Source organism: Crocodylus siamensis, chromosome 9 (genome assembly GCF_052110815.1).
Source record: "Crocodylus siamensis isolate JL-2025a chromosome 9, ASM5211081v1, whole genome shotgun sequence".
Taxonomy (NCBI): Eukaryota; Metazoa; Chordata; order Crocodylia; family Crocodylidae; genus Crocodylus; species Crocodylus siamensis.
In genome coordinates, this window is record NC_143403.1 from 3,549,730 (window position 1) to 3,568,705 (window position 18,976).

Genomic DNA, 18,976 nt, shown 5'->3' on the forward strand with positions numbered 1-18,976 from the left:
GGAGCCCTGAAAATGAGATGATTCATTAACATAATAACTAGCTACTTCCAAATCCCCTGCTCATGAGCAGGTCCCAGCAAAAATAAGTCGCCAGAGCAGAACCCTTGTGTCTCTTGATCAGAGTAAATCATAGGATCTCTGCCCGAGGGCCGGGAATTCAAGTCCAAGGGAAAGCCTGACCACCCTCTTCTTTGTTACGGGTACAAGGGAAAGCCAGGGTCCCAAAACTGCAAAGTGGTATGGAAAAGGTTGTGGATCACTGATGTTGTTTGCTCATAGGCAAGGGCTGAATTTGATCCATTTGGGGTGATTTTGCACGCGTCCAAGGCTTTCCTGAGCCCATTAGACTCTCATGGCTAAGACACGCCGGTTCCCATAGTCGACAACGCACCGAGAAGTGACGTGCACTGCAGCATCGCCTCCAGCCACCTTTGCCTTCCCAGCCCAAATGACCAAGTACCGATTTACAGCTGAGCTGAGTGGAGCAGCCTTTGGAAACAGTCCAGATCTGAAGCCACAGCAAGACCCCTCCACTGCCCTACCGCTGCCCCCCCATCCAGCTTGTGTCCCCTGCATTTCAAATCAACCCTCCGAGCAATGGGTCCTTCAGCGAGGCTTGAAACGGTGTCTAGCAAATTCCAGTAAAAAACAGGTCTGAACAAGACGTGCAGAACTCCTCTTAGTTTCTCTAAATGTGCAGAAATCAATTTTTATACAGGTAAAGCGCCCCAAACTCTCTTCCAAAGGAATGGGAGCCACCAAGTGTGCCAATGTTATACGAGCACTGGAAAGAAAATCCTCTTGCCCTTAGACTGTAGACGGACTGCATTTTAATAAACCCATGACCTTTCAAACCTTCAGACAGGATACAACACTAGTGAGCCTGCCTCCAGGCAAACCTGCTTCTGCCTCCAACTGTAGCCATAGCACAGGCTGTGATAACAGAGATCAGTATAGGGCACATGACCCATAATCAAATCATTCTGCTGCTTTCCAGTGGAGGGCACCACGGGCTCCTCTCTCACCATATTTATTTGCACATCTGCAAACTCCACAAGACCTCTGCAAACGGACACCTGCGAAGTCTAGCTTCTCAAACCGGAGTGAGTGCTTTATGGCAGCAGGCCTGACCCTGCCCTGCCCTGAATGCTGTGTGGTCCTGGCACCAGAGCAAAATAGGTATAAAATGGTTGATTAAATTAAGAGAGGCCCGGCCAAAACCACAGATGCAAATGTATTGCCTGCCTAATACCCATACGCTGACCCTCCTGGAAAGGGCAGGCACAGGCCACGTGTGAGCCTTCCCTGCTAGTCCGAGAAAAAAAAAAGGCCTGCACGGTTATGTGGAAAACTGAATTTCTTAGGACAGGCCAACAGGTCAATGGATATATAGGATGGAGGGGACTGGGGTTCTTGTGACAATAAGGATCTCACGTCCTAGTCGGCAGCTGGTGAGCGCCTCTGGATGTGGCACGCTGCTCAGAGCAAGCGGAAAGAAGATCTCATCCATCTCTGAACGATGCCGAGCGCTGCATCTCCCGCAGCTTCAGGGTAAGCCCCAGGTGCTGAGCACCGTGCAGGACTGAGCCTTTCTTGGTCACGCCGGTAGAGGGATAATCAGTTGGACCCAGGGGTTAAATCCCTCCGGGATGTTCTGAACAGGGTCTGTAGTCAAAGCCTTTAATTTCCTGGATTATGAAGGCAGGATGCTTGGTCCTTCGTGCCTCAGAAGGAGGTGGCAGAAACCTCAATGCTGGAGTCACCGCGCATTGAACGGGGCGAATATGGGAGTTCGTTAGCCTTCCCTGGGCTTCAGCTGAAAATAAACCTCACCCCGAACAATGCAGAAAGTCAACCCGCGCGAGCCCTCCTGGCTTTTAGATCTGCAAATCCACTGGGACGGGGTGAAGGGGACTGGCGTTAACGAGCGCCGCTTGTCTGTATGACAGCCTTGGAAGGGGGCAGCTCAATGTTTTTGCCTAGATGATGTGGGAAAAAACAGTCCCTGCCTGGATTGTGACTCGTAATAATGCGTCTGCTTCTCTCTGGGCAGGACGCAGACCCGGGGGGTACAAAGGCAGCCGGCTGCCAGGCTATTATTGTCAGAAAGAAGGTGGGTGGGGGATTGAGGGAGGGGAACAGTGCGGCAGGGAGGGAAACACGCCAGAAAAAGAGAAAAGGGAAAGCAGAGGAGAGAAGCTGCCCTGGATTTCCAAGGATGGGAAGGCAGCCTGAGACAATCCCCCTTGCTTGCCATACCCTGGGGGTCCCAGCGCTCTTTATAAGCGGCCCAGGAATCACCGCACCATCACCAAAATGCAGCCACCTCTGCGGGGTGACTTAGCAGCGCACGGCAACGTTACACAGCAGTTGAGAGCAGACCGCCTGCCCTGCCCCTGGGCGAAATGGCAGGGGGATGAAGGGCGTTAGGATACAAATACCCCACTGGAGCTGGGCCAGAACCCTGCAGCTAATGCTCCTAAGCTTATGCAAACTGCCCCAGATGGGATTTTTATGCACATGAGACATTCAGCTTCCGTTTTGTGTCTCGTTCACTACAGGCCCTTTTTCCTGCCCTGTGGTGTAGGCAGCAAAAGAAGGACGGGGGGGCCCAGAGGCATTGCCACCATTTCCCAGCTGCCTGAAATCCACAGCAGTGGGTGTGGGAGGTTCTCTCTCACTCCCGTAGCCCACAAAGAAAAGGCGACTCTGCAGTCTCTGCTCTTTTGCCTGGGAAAAGCAGCAGCGGCAGTGCAGATCTGGGTACTCTTATGAGGAACCTGGGCTGCAAGACTGTACCTTCGAGGGTCCAGCGGAGCCCAAGAACTGCACTGTGATGCAGGCTGACCTTGCTCCCATTGATGTCAGCGGTCAGTGTCTTACAGATACAAACAGAAACCATCTGTCATGCAGGGTCGGTATCCCAAAATGCTTTCAAGGGAGCCAGGTAATGCGCACACAGAAATAACATGGAGTCTTGGCAATGGGACAAGAGAGCTGAGAGTGAATAAGGCAGAGAGAGAAAGACAGGCGGATCCAGGAGCTGCAGAGAAGGCGCTTGTACACCGCACGGCACAAGTCTGTTGTCTCGTGTCTCTGAGAGGGAGGTCCTGGGCTATGCACCCTGTCTGAGTACCCCTGCCTTGGTGTGCCCAGCCTCCAAAATAGTTGTCAAAATCTGGAGGGCAGCCTGGGGCTGTAGGGGAAAGGCTACCCAGATGGCATGGGCAGAGGTGATGCCTGTTCTAGGCAAGGGGCTGCATGCCTAACGGGGGGCGGGGGGATCCTCATGGAGAGAAGGGGTGGAACAGGAGCTGGTGCCGTTGGTGCTGAAAGCAGTGAATGAGGCACGTTTGGGAGTGAAAGGAGACTGCCGTCAGAGACCTCTGCCTTCCCCTCCTCCTTAGCATGGGAGCCGAGCGCCCCCTTGAAAACATGTCTCCAAGCAGCTGTTAGCAGGCTCGTGTGATACGAAGGAGCGTTCTTGCCCTTAAGAAAAAAGATAACTACCCCTAGAGATGCACAGCTCCACTGAGAGAATAAAGCTCATAGGATGGGAACATCTGTGCTATATAAATGATCTGTGTTGTCTGTCCCCTCAGTGGGTCAAATTCATCCCCAGTGAAAGCTCACTGAAGTCTGTGGAGTTACACCGGGGGGTAGTTGCTGCAGCAGGCTGAAAATTATTGTGGGTCTGATGTCTTGGCTGTCTTGCAGAGCTGTCCGGTCGCTCCGCCGTCAGGCTGCCCTGCTTAACGGGGGAAATCCAGCCTGGAGCAGGAGGCTGCAGATGCTGATGGCGAGGATCAGTTCTGCAATGGAGCCAGTCCACAGCAGACCGGCAGTAGTGTTAGCTCAATACCTGCTGTAAGCCTGTAACAGGCTTAGACTAGAAATCAGGCAGAGGATCTGGGCTGGGCTAAACTGCAGTGTCTCAAGCAGGCGAGAAGAGTAGGTGAGAGAGAAGAGGAGGGTGAGGAAGAGACGTCTCTCCTGAGCAGCTTACTTTGCAGGAGAGAGTATTACATTTCCCTCTAAGCTGGCAGTGCAAGCCCACAGGCTGCCCAGCTCCTCGAGTGGTTTCCTCCCTTGAACGTGGTAGGCGCCAGGAGTGAATCACGTGCAGATCCTTCCCGTCTCCCTACCATGCAATGCCATTTCTGCCTGTTCCCATCTGGCCCCACTGTCAAGAAGGCAGCAGCATCAGGGACATAATGTTCAGCATCAGGCTGTTCCTTCCCCATCCAGGCCCTGCCCACACCCCCGGCTCTGCTCACCCGCTACCCGATCGCCACGTCTGTGCCCGCTCCACCTTCACAACAACGCGCTGGCGCTGCCGCCTGTGCCTGCCTTTCCCCTTTGCTGTTTCCCCAAAGGTGAAGATGGCACTCGTGCTGTGCATCAGTGTCAGGCCTATGGAGGCATCAGCGGTGCCTTGTAGCCTCCTCGGAGCTCACACACTGCAACAGGGATGCCACACCAGTGCCTGTGTGCGGGGAAACTGGGGTCCACTCGCTGTGTCTGTGTAATGGGGCGTCTCCCTTCCCCATTACTAGAAGGGAGAAAGGGGGTTGGGGTGCCTAGGTGTATATTCCCATGCATGAGACATGCCTATAATACACATACATCCCATATATTGCATATTATAGGTATATACATGTATATATGTGTGTGTGTGTGTGTACCTATAATACACAATATTGTATATTATAGGTATAATATTGTATATTATAGGTATATACATACATATATATACATTCACGGGATACATACATATATATGTATGTACCTACCTACATACATACATACATCCTATATATATGTATATACCCATACATCCTGTATATTATGTATTATACATACATAGATACATACATACATATATGTATACCTATAATGCACAATATATGGGATGTATGGGTATATACATATACGCATATACCTATAATGCACAATATTATACCTATAATACACAGTATATGGGATGTATGTGTATTATAGGTATATATCTCATGCAAGGGAATATATGCCCGGGCACCCCTTACCCATATATAGGCATATACAATATTGTCTATTATAAGTATATACCTATAATATTGTGTATTATAGGTATATGTATATGTATATACCTATACATATACATATATACGTATATATACATATGCCTATAATACACATATCTCCTCTCCGCTCACTCCCATGATCCATTGTGGTCTGTCACTTTGTCCCTTCCCCTCGTGGTGTTTCTTTGCCTGTTTTTTTTGTTGTACATTATTTATTTTCCTGTTACTGACACTTGGTTGTGCTGCTGGAGTTAACTAAGAGGCGGAAGAGCCTGAAACAAGATGGTCACCATGTCCGGGCGCAAGCAGTCCCCGATGGTTGGGGAAGTAGAGGAGTCAGGTGACCTGAAGAACCCCTTATAAACCCAAGCGGCAGGCCTGAGGCAGTCCGGCCATAGGAGCCACAGGAGGAAGGAGCTTCTCATAAAAGGCGAAGAGTCTGAACTCCAGGCTGGGAATCTGGATGCAGAGCAGCAGCTGGGGTGGAGCAGACTGGAGGTTTGATTCTGCAGCAGGAACCAGATAGCTTGCAGTAATATTGCTGGATCATCTACTCTTAAATGGTTGGAGGAGTTGACTTCCTGAAGTCATATTCAAGAAAGAGAGAGAACCAGATAAGCTCCAGACCCTTTTCTATCTTTATCTGAGGCTTGCAGAGCACCGTCCCAGGGCAAGGCAAGCCCTGGCCAGGCCATTTTTGTTTGGAGCCAAGCAGACGCCTATGGTTTTGGTGATTTTTTTGTTCCTGTTGATCCCAGTTGTGGCTGTAGGGGAGGCGGAAACCATGGAAAGGGGTGCTTGGGAGACACCCTGAATTTCAAACATGATTGAGGAGACAGAAAATAGAGACTGGGGGATAAATTCTGAGCCGTGCCAGAGACTGAGGGGTAGTGGCAGGATATAGGGTGATGGGTCCTCAATCCTGAGGGCATACCCTGCTGAGTGCAAAGCCTGTGGCCCTAAATAGTGGGCTCTGAGCTACAGGACACAGCTACAGTAAAAGTGGGTTGAGCAGAGGAGGACCTGGCTCAGACCAGGGTCCAAATCCCAAAGGTCTCCTTACCCATAGGCAGCCTTCCCTGTCAGCTTGCTCCATCAAGACATGGCAGGCAAGAGCACCAAGGGCGAGAGCTGTAGGGGACAAGGGGAGCTAGCAGGAAGAGACCTCTAGGGTTGGGTACGCCATGCCAATTCCCATGGGTGCCATACAGTTGCCTGTATATTCTTGTGTATGAGACATAAACCTATAATGCACATACATCGTATGCACAATCATGTAGCGATGCAAAGACGGCCAAGGAGTTAGGAGGTCACTGTTGACAAAAGACATGTTAGCATCAAAAAGAAGCTAGCCAGCTACATGCCACACAGACGCACCAGCCTACAGGCCGCCAACGGGGGCTTGGACTAATTGAATGGGATCTTACTCACTGGTCTCCCAATTATTACTTGGTGAGCCAGGGATGCTGCAAATGATCAAACAAATGATCCTGATACACCAAGGCAACACATTCGGAGCGTTTTAAGTTCCCCTTCCACTCCGCGGCTGAGACGCTTCGCACCGCGGGACATGCCAATTCAGGGTTTTCGCTGTAGGAAGACGAGAAGACTATAAAGGAACGAAAGGAAGAGAAAAGAAGGAAAGAAAGAGCCCCCCAACCTCCCAGGAGCAAGGGGATAATTGGTCAAACAGCCGTATTAAACAAGCTGGAAGCCCTTAACTTCCTGTGGGGGGTTTCAAACCACATTTGCTAGAAAAAACCCTGGTGAATTTTGCACCCGATTAATTCCTGAGTCTATAAGATGTCCTGTGCTGTGCACCCCTCCCTCAGTTCCTGCATGCTGAGGATGGGATCAGACTCTGCCCTCAGGCAGACCGGCAGGAGCATCGGGCGAAAGGCCAGAGAGGGAGCTCCACAGAAGCAATTCTGTATTCTTCGGAGGCCGCGTGGGCCAGAGGGAAGGCCGGCTCTCTGCAGAGAGTGGCAGCCAGCACCGTGCCGCTCTGCTTGGTCTAGTTCCCATCACCGTGGTGTCTGGGCTTTTCAGCCAAGAGCCCGTATAGGCGAACGTCGTGCTAACGGTCATGTTTGAGCAGGACGTTAACAACTTTGCAGGGCAGGGGGAAGTTGCAGAGCTGCCAGCGAGGGAGAGAAGAAGCCAGCAATTAGTAAATGTGCCAGCGCTCCACGCAGGGCCCCACAACCAGCGGGTCCCACGCCGTCCCTCGAGCACCGGAGAGCAGAGGTGGAAGCGCCGCCCGTACAGCGAGTCAGAAGGCGCCTGTGTTATCCATCCTGACAGCTACATGGCTTGATATAAAGAAGGAGAGGAAGAACAGCTGATCCTAATCACATCCGACTGCCGTATCTTCCGACCCCTGTCAGTACGAGGGAGGCGGGAGGAGGCCGTGGTGCGGGAGGGAGACAGCACCAAAGCAACGCGCTGTGCTGTGCATTGGCCCTGACCGGACAAGTAGCGTGGGGATCGGGGCTGGAGGGAGGTTGCTCTGCTTGCAGCAAATGCAGACTGCTCTGGATGGAGGACGGCAGGGAAGGGGGGATGTCAGGGGGCAGGGAACCTTCCTCCCCACTCTCACCTGGCCTGAGTCCTCCTCTCCAAGCACCCTGCTTCCCGCTGCACTCAGTCCTCCAGCCTCCCCAACCTGCCGCTGCCAACGTCCCTTTCCTCCCTTGCCAGCTCCTTTCCCGGGTGCCTTTCCCCGTGCATAGTTAGGCTGCATTTTTCAGTCTCGCTTTCACGGCCTTGCAGGATCCAGTTGCTGCCTGCCAGATCAGACTCTCACCAGCCCCTCTAGCCCCTGCCATGGTCTTCCCCCCCCCTTTTTTTTTGGCAAAAATATTTATATATGTATAATATATATATCCACCTCCAACACTGCCAAGTGGCCCCTGTGGTTCAATTGGCAGCTCAAAGCACACTAAAACCCTGCTAGACAGTTCACACCGCGTATCCGCATGCCCACACGCCCATCTCAGTACCTGCACCCCCATCTACTGCCCTCTGCTCCCGTACCCCATCCACTGCCTAGTGCTCCTCAGAAGCAGAACAGACTTTCCAAGAGGATTCAAAGGTGACCAGGGCCAGGGTGTGCTGGGTTGGTAGCATCTCCTGGTTCTTCAAGATGGGGCCTTTCATGTCAGAGGCTTTCACTGGGGGAGATGATCAGAGGCTGTAGATACATCAAGCTGTGCGCGAAAATTGAAAGGACTCAGGACCACTGATGCCCTCACATGCTGGGCATCAGATGAGATGAGAAGGGGCTTCTAGACGGGCTTGGCACCCCAAACCCTGTAGCCTCTGGATATAAGATCGTCTCTGATGACTCAAAAAACTGGGATTTTGGACCAAGACGAATAATGCAGGTGCCCTTAAAATGAAAGCCACAGACTGACTCCTGCAGAGGGGCAAACAGCAAGGGATTTGAGACACAAATAGAGACAGGGCAAGCATCAACTAGGCTCTGGCCCTTTGGTGCTTAATTGTGCTGGTTTTTCTCCCTGGCTTCTTGCTTCCTACTGCACGCAGGAGGGAACCTGCCTCCCCGGCCTTGGCTTTGGCACTCTCAAGTCGCTGCCATATCGAACCATTCGTTTGCTCTTCACCATCAGCTTCCTCGCTTCGCCTTTGGGTTTCTGCAAGCTCCCCTCTCTGACGCCGAATGCCACCGAGCTCGTTTGCGGTCTGATTCCTCTGCTGAGACTGCTGAACGTAATTACATTTTGCTCAGTATTTCTAGTGTCTCGGCTGTAATTGCTTCTTGAACCAGCTCCTGTGCATTATTTAGGACTGACCCTAAACCGAGAGGATCGTCTCCTCTTGGGCGCTCAGGCTGCTCTACAGGAACAGTTATTGAAGGTGTTGGGTGGTCCCTTCCCCCAAATGTGACATCCAGCCAGTTAATATGCTGTTCTTAGGACTTGCCATGACCACCTGCTCCAGGCCAGGACTTAGAGACCCTGAGCAGAGGCAGCAAGAGCAAAGCTCTTTTGCTCGGTCTGCAAGACGGATGGTCAAGGAGATGCCCAGGGTCTGTCTTTCCCAGCGTCCCCCTCAAAGACTTCCCATTCATTAGTCAAGTCCTGTCTCTTCCCAGCCATGAGCGATACTGCATGACCCAGATGTAATTTTTTTTTGCTTGAGACCATTGCTACGCTTACCCAGCTGAAATGTGAATGAAGTATCCCATGATGCAGATGGAGGGACCCTCTAGGCACCACCGAAATGCATTCTGAGTAGGTTTGGAAAGGTTCCAGCTGCATTTTTTTTTCAATGAAATCCAATAGATAACAGTGTTCCTTTTGAAATGTATAAACCCTGAATCCCTGGTCTGTTATTCCTTTGACTTCATTCTGCATGGCATGTGACAGATGTAATGGAAAGCACAATGAGAATCACATTGAATTTTAAATTGCCTTTAAAAGTTAGCAAACCATTATTCCAAATTTGTAGTTATTCAAAGTTTAATTTAAAAACGTACCTCAGATAAACTTCCTTCCCACTCTTGCAAGGAGCTCTTTACTGTGTTAAAACTGAAAGGACTTTCATGTCGTTATTTATGCTGCATATTTTAAGGGGTTGTTTTGGGGGCTTTTTTGGATGTGTCGCTCTTTGGACAATGATATTAAGTGGAGCAATTTTCTTTTTTGCTTACAGTTTGTTCCTAACACTTTCTGGATCCTAGCACTGCAGCATCATGCAGATGCTGCAGCGGATGGCTTATTACTTTAAAAATACCATGATTTTGTAAAAAGACCTAATTTCATGAAAACATTTCCAAATGGTCATGCGTGTCTAGCTCTAAATTGGCGGGCCTGCCCTGCACTGAGAGTTCACTTTCACGATTTTAGATGCTGAGAATCACACCAGATTAGGACATGAAAATCAGACATGGCTGGACTCTTAGCTGATGAAAACTGGCATAACTCAATGTACTTCATGGCCACGTCTAGACGAGATGCCGTCTGTGCTGTAGCTCGTTACTACTGCGCGGTGGCATCACGTGGCAGGAGTACTAGCGAGCCGTGGCGCAGCCAGCATCACCTGAAAGCCGCTCGGTGCCACGACTGTGCGGTAAGTCCGATTACGGCACAGCCACTTGGTACCTGTTTTACACAAATGAAATGACTGCACAGTAACGCCTGCACAGTCGGCATCTCGGCCCCTTGTAGCTACATCAAATTTGATGGGGATGGGAATTTAGCTCATAATATTTAAAAGGAGACGTATGGTCCCTCTCTGCTAGAGAAAGTAATACCTGCTTTCGGGATCAAGGAATGCAAAGTCTGCAGACTGAGAAGGCTGTTATTATTGTCAAATACAAAAATACGCTTGTCTTTTGCTCTAATTGGTGGCTATAAAACTTTCTGCCCTGACCGGCGACTGTCATTATAGCTCTCATTAATAAGCCTAAAGCGAACAAACCATCCCCTTAGCTTCTTCATCCTCCCAGTTGTGCTCAGCATCTACCCCCCTCCTCCTTTTCCCCTAAGGATGGTAAGGACAACGCTCCCCATCTTCCACATGAGCGGTTCCTTTTCATGGATGTCAGAGGCTGCAGGCAAGGGAGAAGCTGGCGAGGTGGGCACGTTTTGCTTGCTCGCTGTAAGGGACCAGCCAAGAGCACAGTGACAGGGCCACAGGGGACACGAGGACTGCTGCCAACAGTGAATGGAGATGTCCCTCGGTTTTGCAGAGGGAAGGTCCCTGGGCTACATGCCTGCACACAACCACGAGTTTAATATCTTCAGCAAAGCAACAGAGAGCACAGAGGCAGCTTCTGCCATCACCTTCTGGACCTGCCTTGAGCTTTCCTGCCTCCGCATCCTCCCAGTCTCCCCGGCTGCAACGCCTGGGCCTTGCTCTTCCTTGCTGCTGAGACATAAAGTCGTGCCCTGCCGCAAAGCCTTTGGGGGCAAAATCGTCTTGCCCATTTCTCAGCGTGCGAACAGCTTCTTCACCGTGCCTTCACCGAAGCTATCAGGACTCGTGGTAGAGGTGATCTCTTTTACTAGACCAACTAGATTTTTGCCAAAAAAAAATTAATCTTTCATTGCAAGCTCTTGGGCGCACACCCCCTTCATCAGGCGTCAGAGAAAAGACTGTAAAAGTGCTCCTGGGTAGAAATGCAAGTTCACTGCAGCTGTCTCACTAGCCTCTCCCCATGTTACAGCTCCCTCCGCTTCAAGAAAGCAGCTCCGCTTCTGCTCCGCTTTCCCGAGAGACAGGCCTGTCCCGGGCAGACCCCGTCACGATTCAGTCCTCTCCGCAGGGAGGTGTCCGAGGCCATAATTTAGAAGGGCTCACACAGCAAGTCCAGTCGGTGCCACGCGCTCCCCTCCAAGGCTATTTATACCTCGGGTTATTCAAAGCAGCTTCTGACTTTGATCGTCTTAGGATCAACTCGTTCCCCGGCCAGATTCTCAGCCGATGCAAATCGACACAGCTTCGGTGACCGCCGTGGATCTGGACTCATTTGCACCAGCTGAGGAACCGGCCCTCAGAAGGCAAAGAACACCAAGTCTTCCACCCTAAACCCTGCCATTTTGTCTTAAGCAAGTAAGAGTTTTGCTCAAACGAGGGCTGGGCACGCCCTATGAGATTTGACCCTTGATTCAGCCATTTCCAGGCCAAAATGTAAGCAGCTGATGCAGCAAAAGCAGCGATTCTAGAAACGCACGTCACTTATGGCTGCTGACCGAGAGGTAATATTCAGCGCACCCTATTTAAGAGTTGGTCTGTCTTCATCGCATGCAGCCAGGCAGGCACACGCCGCAGAACAAGAATCAATAAAGGGCTTTTCAATAGACCAGCAGCCTTCACACACTGGAGGCAATGTTTGCAGGATAAAAAGAGCATAGCTCTGAATCCCGAGCGTGACCATCCTCTCTTTCTTTCTTCCGAGCCTATTCAAGAGCAGGGGAGATAAAAGCTAAGTGGGAACAGTGTTGGGAGCAGGCCTGGAAAATGCAGAGGTCAGGCTACCCAAGAGTGTCTTTTCTAGCTTTGCAAGCTCGCTGCAAAGGCAGGCAGGGAACAGAAGCGATATGTGGAATTTTTCAAATGTTGGCTAATTATTTTAAAAATTCAACTCTGGTTGAGCACCCCGCACGTGGGTTGCCTTGTTTTCTTAACTCTTTTAAAAACTGTAAAGGTTTCTCATTACTCTGCACCTTTCCTGATGGACAGAAGGGTCCTTGGAGCGAGCCCTGGATCACACAGCCGAGCACCTCCTTCCCCTCGGTGCACGCATTTGCTTGCTGCCTGTTCCCTTCCCACGTCAGCTCTGCCGTCCTACTCCCAGAGCCGGGGAGAGGACCCGCATTATCAACTGGCCCGTGAAGCTGCCTGTACACAAAACGCTGTCAAACACACGAAGTAAAAGCGAACTAGAGCAAATGTTTTGGTTACAGCAATCCTAGGCATTGAGTGTAACGATCGTGGGTGCATCCTTTTCAGAGGAGAAATGATTTTCAAAGTGACGATGTCCCTGGAAACATCTAAAAGATATACAGCAACCGTCAGGCGGGGATCCCGGCACAAACCCCACCACGGGACTGATTATACAAACACCAGCAGGTACGTGGCTCTCTTGACCCGTGGCTGAAATGCAGCCGTCTGCGGGAGGAAAGGCATCGGCAGCTTAACAATGCATGACAATACCACAGCGCAGGCCCCCACCAAGCCCGGGGACGGTAAGGAGAGAGAATGTAGGTTATTTTTCAAAAGCTTCGACAATCATGTGAGCCAACACCGGCTTGAAAGCATCCTCGGATGCAAATATGCTCGCACAGCGGGCCTGGGAGGCTCATTCGCACTGCAGAGAAGGGCTCCAACCAAGTGTATTTCTTTGAGGAAGGTTCGAAGTGTCACTTTAAATATGAATGACTGGCATTTACAATTAGCCCGAACCAGTTATTGCTGGGAGGCACCTGCATTTCCCCCCCACAACCCATCTCTCTCCCCAAAACCATTCCTCTCCTATTTATTTCATCCCCATTCAGAAAATGGAGAGGAAACTCCAGGCTGTAAGAAACGCTCTCCTTGCTGCGGCCTGAAGGCTCCACGTGGTAATATTAAGGGCCATCGAATCAAACTTTTCTTCCTCTTTTTCCTTGGTCAGGAGCGGGTTCTGAGTCATCAGGCTCCCATGGAGATTTTGGGAGCCAGCTACATAGCTCCTGCACATCTGTCATGCACATCTGTACAGGCATCAAGCTAGCCATCTGCAGGGAAAGAAGAGCTGAATTTGTTTCTGGATCACTTTGTTTGGAGCAAAGCATCGGGGCACACCTCTTCCCACCCCACACGGCAGCCTGGCATGGAGTCAAAGACTGGGCACAGACCGAGAAAGGGGATGCTGTTGCACGGAAGGGAACTTCCCAAGGGATGGGGCACGGGGCATTTTAGCAAGGAGCAACAGATTAGGCCGCTTGCCCGGGGTCGCGGGAAACCAGAACAACTGTGGAGATTGCAGGTCAGGATTGGGGAGCAGCGCCAGCAAGGCTAGGGGACCGGGGCTGCAGGTCAGGATGGAGGGGCGCCATCGCAGGAGCGTGCAGAGCTCAGGATGGAAATGGCAGGGGGTGAGATGGGTCAGGAACGAGGGGCTGTGCACCATCTGCGAGGACGGGCCCATCGGGGTAGCAATGGCACTGCCACCCTGAATGAAGGAGCTGGAAAAGCCACGGTAGCACGGGTCTGGCTTGGGGGGCTTCAGCAAAACTGGGTAGGCAAGCCTGAATCACACCAGGGCAGCAACTGCTTCTCTCTGGCTCTCCTCCTCACCCCCCTACTCAGAGCTAAAATTCACCCCAGCAAGGATAGAAATCAGTACGAAAGCCTTAACAAAGCGCAAGGGTTGCTAGACAGAGGATGAGGCCTTAAACCTGACCCGCAGTCAAACTCTCTGAACCTGAGGAGGAACGTGCGTCCTCTGGACCCAACAATCGTCTCCTCCTCAAATGTGCTGGGGCCCCAGCTGGGCAAGTCAGCTCTGCCTGTCTTGCACAAGTCAGTCCGTGTGCAAGTCAGTTCTGCGCACTTCCCGTGTGGCCTCGGACAAGCCCACTTCACCTCTGGGCCTCAGTTCTCCCTGGTAAAATGGGTACAATAATCCTTCCTTCCTCTCCTCCTCTGTTGTCGGCCTAGACTGTGCGCCTCTAGAGAAGGGGTTGACTGTAACCCTGTGTGTGTACAGCATCCAGCATGGGGGGGGAGGGGCACATTTCTATATGCTGCTGCAATGCAAACATACTCTAGAATTTGGCTCCCAGCATTTCAGAAAGAGAAGTAGGGAGAGAGGGTGCCTAATCCCCCTGCTCAAGGACTCCCTGGGCTTTTTGAGTGGCAAGGTACTAGGGATATGAAAAGAAACTGGCTAATTCATGGAAAGCTGCAGGGAAGAGAAGAATGTCCTCCTCTAGCCCTGGGCTGGATAGTGGGGGCGTCAGGGGAGTGGGAGGCAGGTAGGCCTGGATGAGATTTCCCCTGCCACGCAGTTGCTGGCCCGCCACCTCCGTAATCCAGCAGCCTGCCAGGTGGGTGGCTCTGCTGCTCCACCACGCCGGGATGAATGGGTTTTTCCTGGATTGACAGCTCCCTTCTCGCTCCCGATAAAAGACCCACAGGCAGCGGAGAGAAAGCGCGCTGACTGCAGCGATGCTACGCGAAGTGCCAGGCCCACGCAGCTCCTGTACCTGCGATGCCAGCACGGTTGCCACCCAGGTGAGTCATGCCGGGGGAAACAGGCTGAGAGAGGGTAGGCTCGAAAGTGGGTCACAATGAGGACTCCTTGTTGCCGAGGTGGAAACAGTCCTGCCCACTGAATGGTTTAAAGCAGCATCCTGACCAGGGCAGGTCTACAAGAAACCCTGCACTTAATCACGCAGCCAAGCTGGAGCCTAGCGTTAGATACTCCAAAGCAAGCCCAAGGCTGCACAAGAAGGCTCAGAGAGACACACATGCACAGACAGAAAGAAAATACAATATAATTAAACCCAGACGGAGTCCTTCCCTTGAGCTGCTGCATGATTAGCAGGGCCCAACCTAGGCAGGGCACGCAGGAGCTCGTGGGGTACACTCCCCCCCTGCTCTGAGAGAGAGAGGGCCTCCAGCAGGGAAAAGCCTCCCCCAGAGCAGCAGCGGCCAGTGGGGGTTTGCCTGCCCTTCCTTTTATATCTCATTTCTCCCAGACGGGCAGGACTACAAGACCAGCAAAAGAGGACACTGCTTCTAGAAAGCCCTGCTACTTAGCATTTGGGGCATGCTCCCCCGCCCTGATAAGGCAGCAGAAACCAGCTGTGCAAAGGTTAGCACCGCAGCGTCGCCTCGGTGGTAGCATCTCATCACCAGTGACACCACCAGCAAACAGGTAGACGGAGGAAACCAGACACCAAGCCACGGTATCGAGAGCGAGGAGCGCATTGCACACTCAGTAAACAGAGACCGAGCAGCTAGAGCTCTTGCTTGCACTAAGAGGAGTGTGTGTGTGAGTGGGGGTTAAGGTTAGGATTGGGGTTGGGGGGGTATGGACCACAGGACAGAGCCACAGGGCTAGGTCTCTTCAAGCCAAGGTGAAGCTCTTTAGAGCCAGAAAGGGTGCAGAGAGGCAGCTGGAGACAAGCTGCAGACCCAGCCCTCCTGGAGCCTGCACGCTGGTAACGAGGACCTCCTGTGCTGGCTGCACCAGGTGGGATTAAGTGAATGGAAGAGGAGAAAGGCCTGGAAACATACAAACTGGTCCCTGGCCACCAGCAAGGAAGGAAGAAAAGCCTGGCACGGGAATTAGGACTGATCACCCTCAAAAGGGAGAAGGGAGTTACCCCTGGAGCAGGCTATCGGCACGCCGGGTCATGCAGGGAATGGACCTGAAGACATGGGATCTCGGTGGTGGTAAGCTGCATGGGTTTTTTTTCCCCTTTGTTATCCTTATGAGCCCAAGGCGGGCAAAGCTTGACGTGTGGGATGTTGCTGGCAGCCCAAAGTGGCAGGATAGTTCCTTAAAAATCTCTGCTGATGACGAGAGGTGGAGGCCGCACGGCAGAGCGCTGATATGAGACTTGTCAGTAATTAACCCTAAAGTTCACATCACCCCCGCTTCTCTGGAGTGAAGCAACCTCTCCCAGTTACTTAACCCCAAGGTGTGGGTGGCAAGTGGGAGAGGGGCATGTGCAGGGCCAGCTGTGGGCTGCACCCCAGCGGTGCCCACGTTACAGGCAGGTTGGCAGTGCAGCCTGCTAAAAGGGATTTGCTTGAGCCAGGAAATGGTGAATCCCAGTGTTAGGACGTGTGCGGTGATACCGCTTCGTTACGGGCTGATGCCGGCTCAGCATCAAACGAACCTGAGGTTGTGCCATGTGGCGCCGTGCCACCAGTGCTACCTGCAAGGACTGCGACACCTGTAGCTATACCCACTGTTGCTTTGCCTGCTAACGCTAACACGGAGTGAGTTTGGCTTTCTTCATGTGGCACCCATTGCAAGTTTTCCAAAGCCGAGCACGTCTGTCGAGCGTGTGCGATGTGTGGCTGAGCTGCCCTGGCTTTGATCTCTCGCCCCAGGAGAGAGCTGGCTTCCAGCAAGCACCAGCCGCTCTGTGAGGCCGATATAAACAGTTCCCATCTTGGCCAAGACAGGGTGGACTAGAATAATGCTCTACACATCTATAATGCAGCCGTAATGTGACATTTGTTCTCTGCCGTCGTTTTATTGCCCTGGAAAGATCACCTGGGGATAACCTGGGGGTTACAGTGGACAATAAGTGACTATGAGCCAGCAGCGTGCCCTGGGTGCCAAGAAGGCGAACGGCATCCTGGGCTGCGTTGGCAGGAGCGTTGCCAATAGATCGAGGGAAGTGATTTTCCCCTCTGTTCAGCACTGGGGAGGCCACATCTGGAGTCCTGTGTCCAGTTTTGGGCCCCCACTGCAGAAAGGATGTGGACACACTGGAGAGAGTCCAGTGGAGAGCAATGAAATGGTTGTGGGGCTGGGGGACAGGACTGGTGAGGGGAGGTGGACAGACCTGGGATTATGTAGTCTGGACAAGAAAAGACTGAGGGGGATTGAATGCAAGGTGGTAACAAAGAGGCTGGAGCTGGGCTGTTCCCAGTGCGGGCAGATGCCAGGACAAGGAGCAATGGGCTCGAGCTGCAGCAAGGCGAGTTGAGGCTGGATATTAGGAAAAACTTTCTCCCAAGGAGGGTAGTAAGGCACTGGAACAGGGAGGTGGTAGGATCTCCATCCTAGGAGGTTTTGAAGACCCAGCTTGACAAAGCCTTGGCTGGGATGATGTAGTTGGGGCTGGTCCTGCTTGGAGCAGGGGTTGGACTAGATGTGACCTCCTGAGTCCCTTCAACCTTCATATCTATGATTCTCCCTGACCAGGGCTTGGAAATAAATAAACTTGAGACCGTCCCAGAAGCACCCACCCCTAATTTAATGAAACCCAGCCTGTGCTGGGACAGCGGGCGCGTTATAGTGCCAGGTGGCCAATGAAACCGTACTCCATTCCCTCAACCATACTTGTCCAGATTTGCAACACGGCCCCCCGTGTTGTGCAGACCCTTCCATGCACGGGCATGCCATCACACACACGTGTCGGGCTCTAAGAGCAGCAGCCCGGACGACAGAGCCGGTCACCAAAGCAGGGGCCGTGAGCCAAGTGAGCTGCCCCTGTGCAAAGCTGGGCAAATTTGCACGGGGAGCTGCAGGCCGAGCTCCGAAGCAAGGACTTCCTTAGGAAGGCTGCCGGCGTCTGGACTGCAGGACCGGACCCTTTCGATGTGAATGGCGGGCAACTGGCAGCGAAGTAGCGTTGCTGGGCACAGCCTCAGCAAACCCTCTGGCTCAGCGGTGAGGGATGACCTTACTGGCTGTTTTGGGTCCGGCCAGGCAGTCATCTCGTGCTTGTACTGGAAAGCCCAGCCCAGGGCTTCACTCATTCAGCAGCTCCGAGCCCGCCTGAAGAAACAACGGGGCCCAGCAGCCTCAGTTTAAAAACTCAGGACACTTGTCGGACCGGCCTCCGCCCAAACCCCTTGTGCCCCCTCCGCGTCGGGGGCCAGGAGCTCGCCTTACCTGGACGCCGCGATCTCCGCTTTCTGCTTGGCGATGGTGGCCGCCCTCTCCGCTGCCTCGACGGCCCGGTCCACCTTCTCGCGGATCTTGCTGGCCCGCAGCGGGATGAGGTTCTTCCGCTTGCCGCTGACCAGGACGTTCTGCTTGTACTTCCCCTCCTCCTTGGTGCCGTCCGGGAAGGTCATGCAGCCGTAGCCGTGGCGCTTGTTGTTGGCCCACTCCCCCTCGTACTTGAGCCCGTCCGAGCGCTGGCTGACCCCGAAGCCCGACCGCTTGTCGTTCTTCCACTCGCCCACGTAGACCTCGGTGGTGGTGGCATCGATGTCGTCCTCGATGACGGACAGCTCCGCCTCGCCCTCCCCCAAGCTGATGGTGGAGTTGATGTCGCTGGCAGTGGAGCTGACGGTGCTCATGCCCGCCTCGCTGCGGAAGGAGCTCTGCTTGCTCCGCTGGCTGGCCAGGGAGCTCTTGGACTCGGACTTGCGCAGCTTGAGCCCGCTCAGCAGGGACCGCCGGAAGATGCCCTTCTTCTTGCTCTTGAGGATCTCGGCGTCGCTGTGGGCCATGAGGACGAAGCCGCCCCTGGAGATGGCGGGGCTGCCGGCCACCGCGGGCGAGGCGTCGGGGTGCAGCGCCGTGCCGTTGGTGTGCTCGCTGCGCAGCGAGTTAATGGACGTCCTCAGGGGCGACCTGATAACCGCAGCCATGCCGTAGGGAACGCTCTGCCGGACGCCGTAGCCTTGGCGCATCCCGCCGACCCACTGGCCCTGGTATGTCCCTGCGAACAGAGACCAAGAGAGAACAGAGAGCTTGATTT

At 52.9% G+C, this 18,976-nt stretch overlaps 1 protein-coding gene across 1 annotated transcript in view; it reads right to left on the reverse strand.

The window, feature by feature from the left end:
- Nucleotides 1–18,976, reverse strand: part of JPH3 (junctophilin 3) — a 93,050-nt gene that overhangs the window by 48,617 nt on the left and 25,457 nt on the right. The window contains exon 2 of the mRNA XM_090063433.1: nt 18,160–18,937. Coding sequence (XP_089919559.1) covers nt 18,160–18,937 — 778 coding nt within the window. The remainder of the gene's footprint in view (nt 1–18,159; nt 18,938–18,976) is intronic.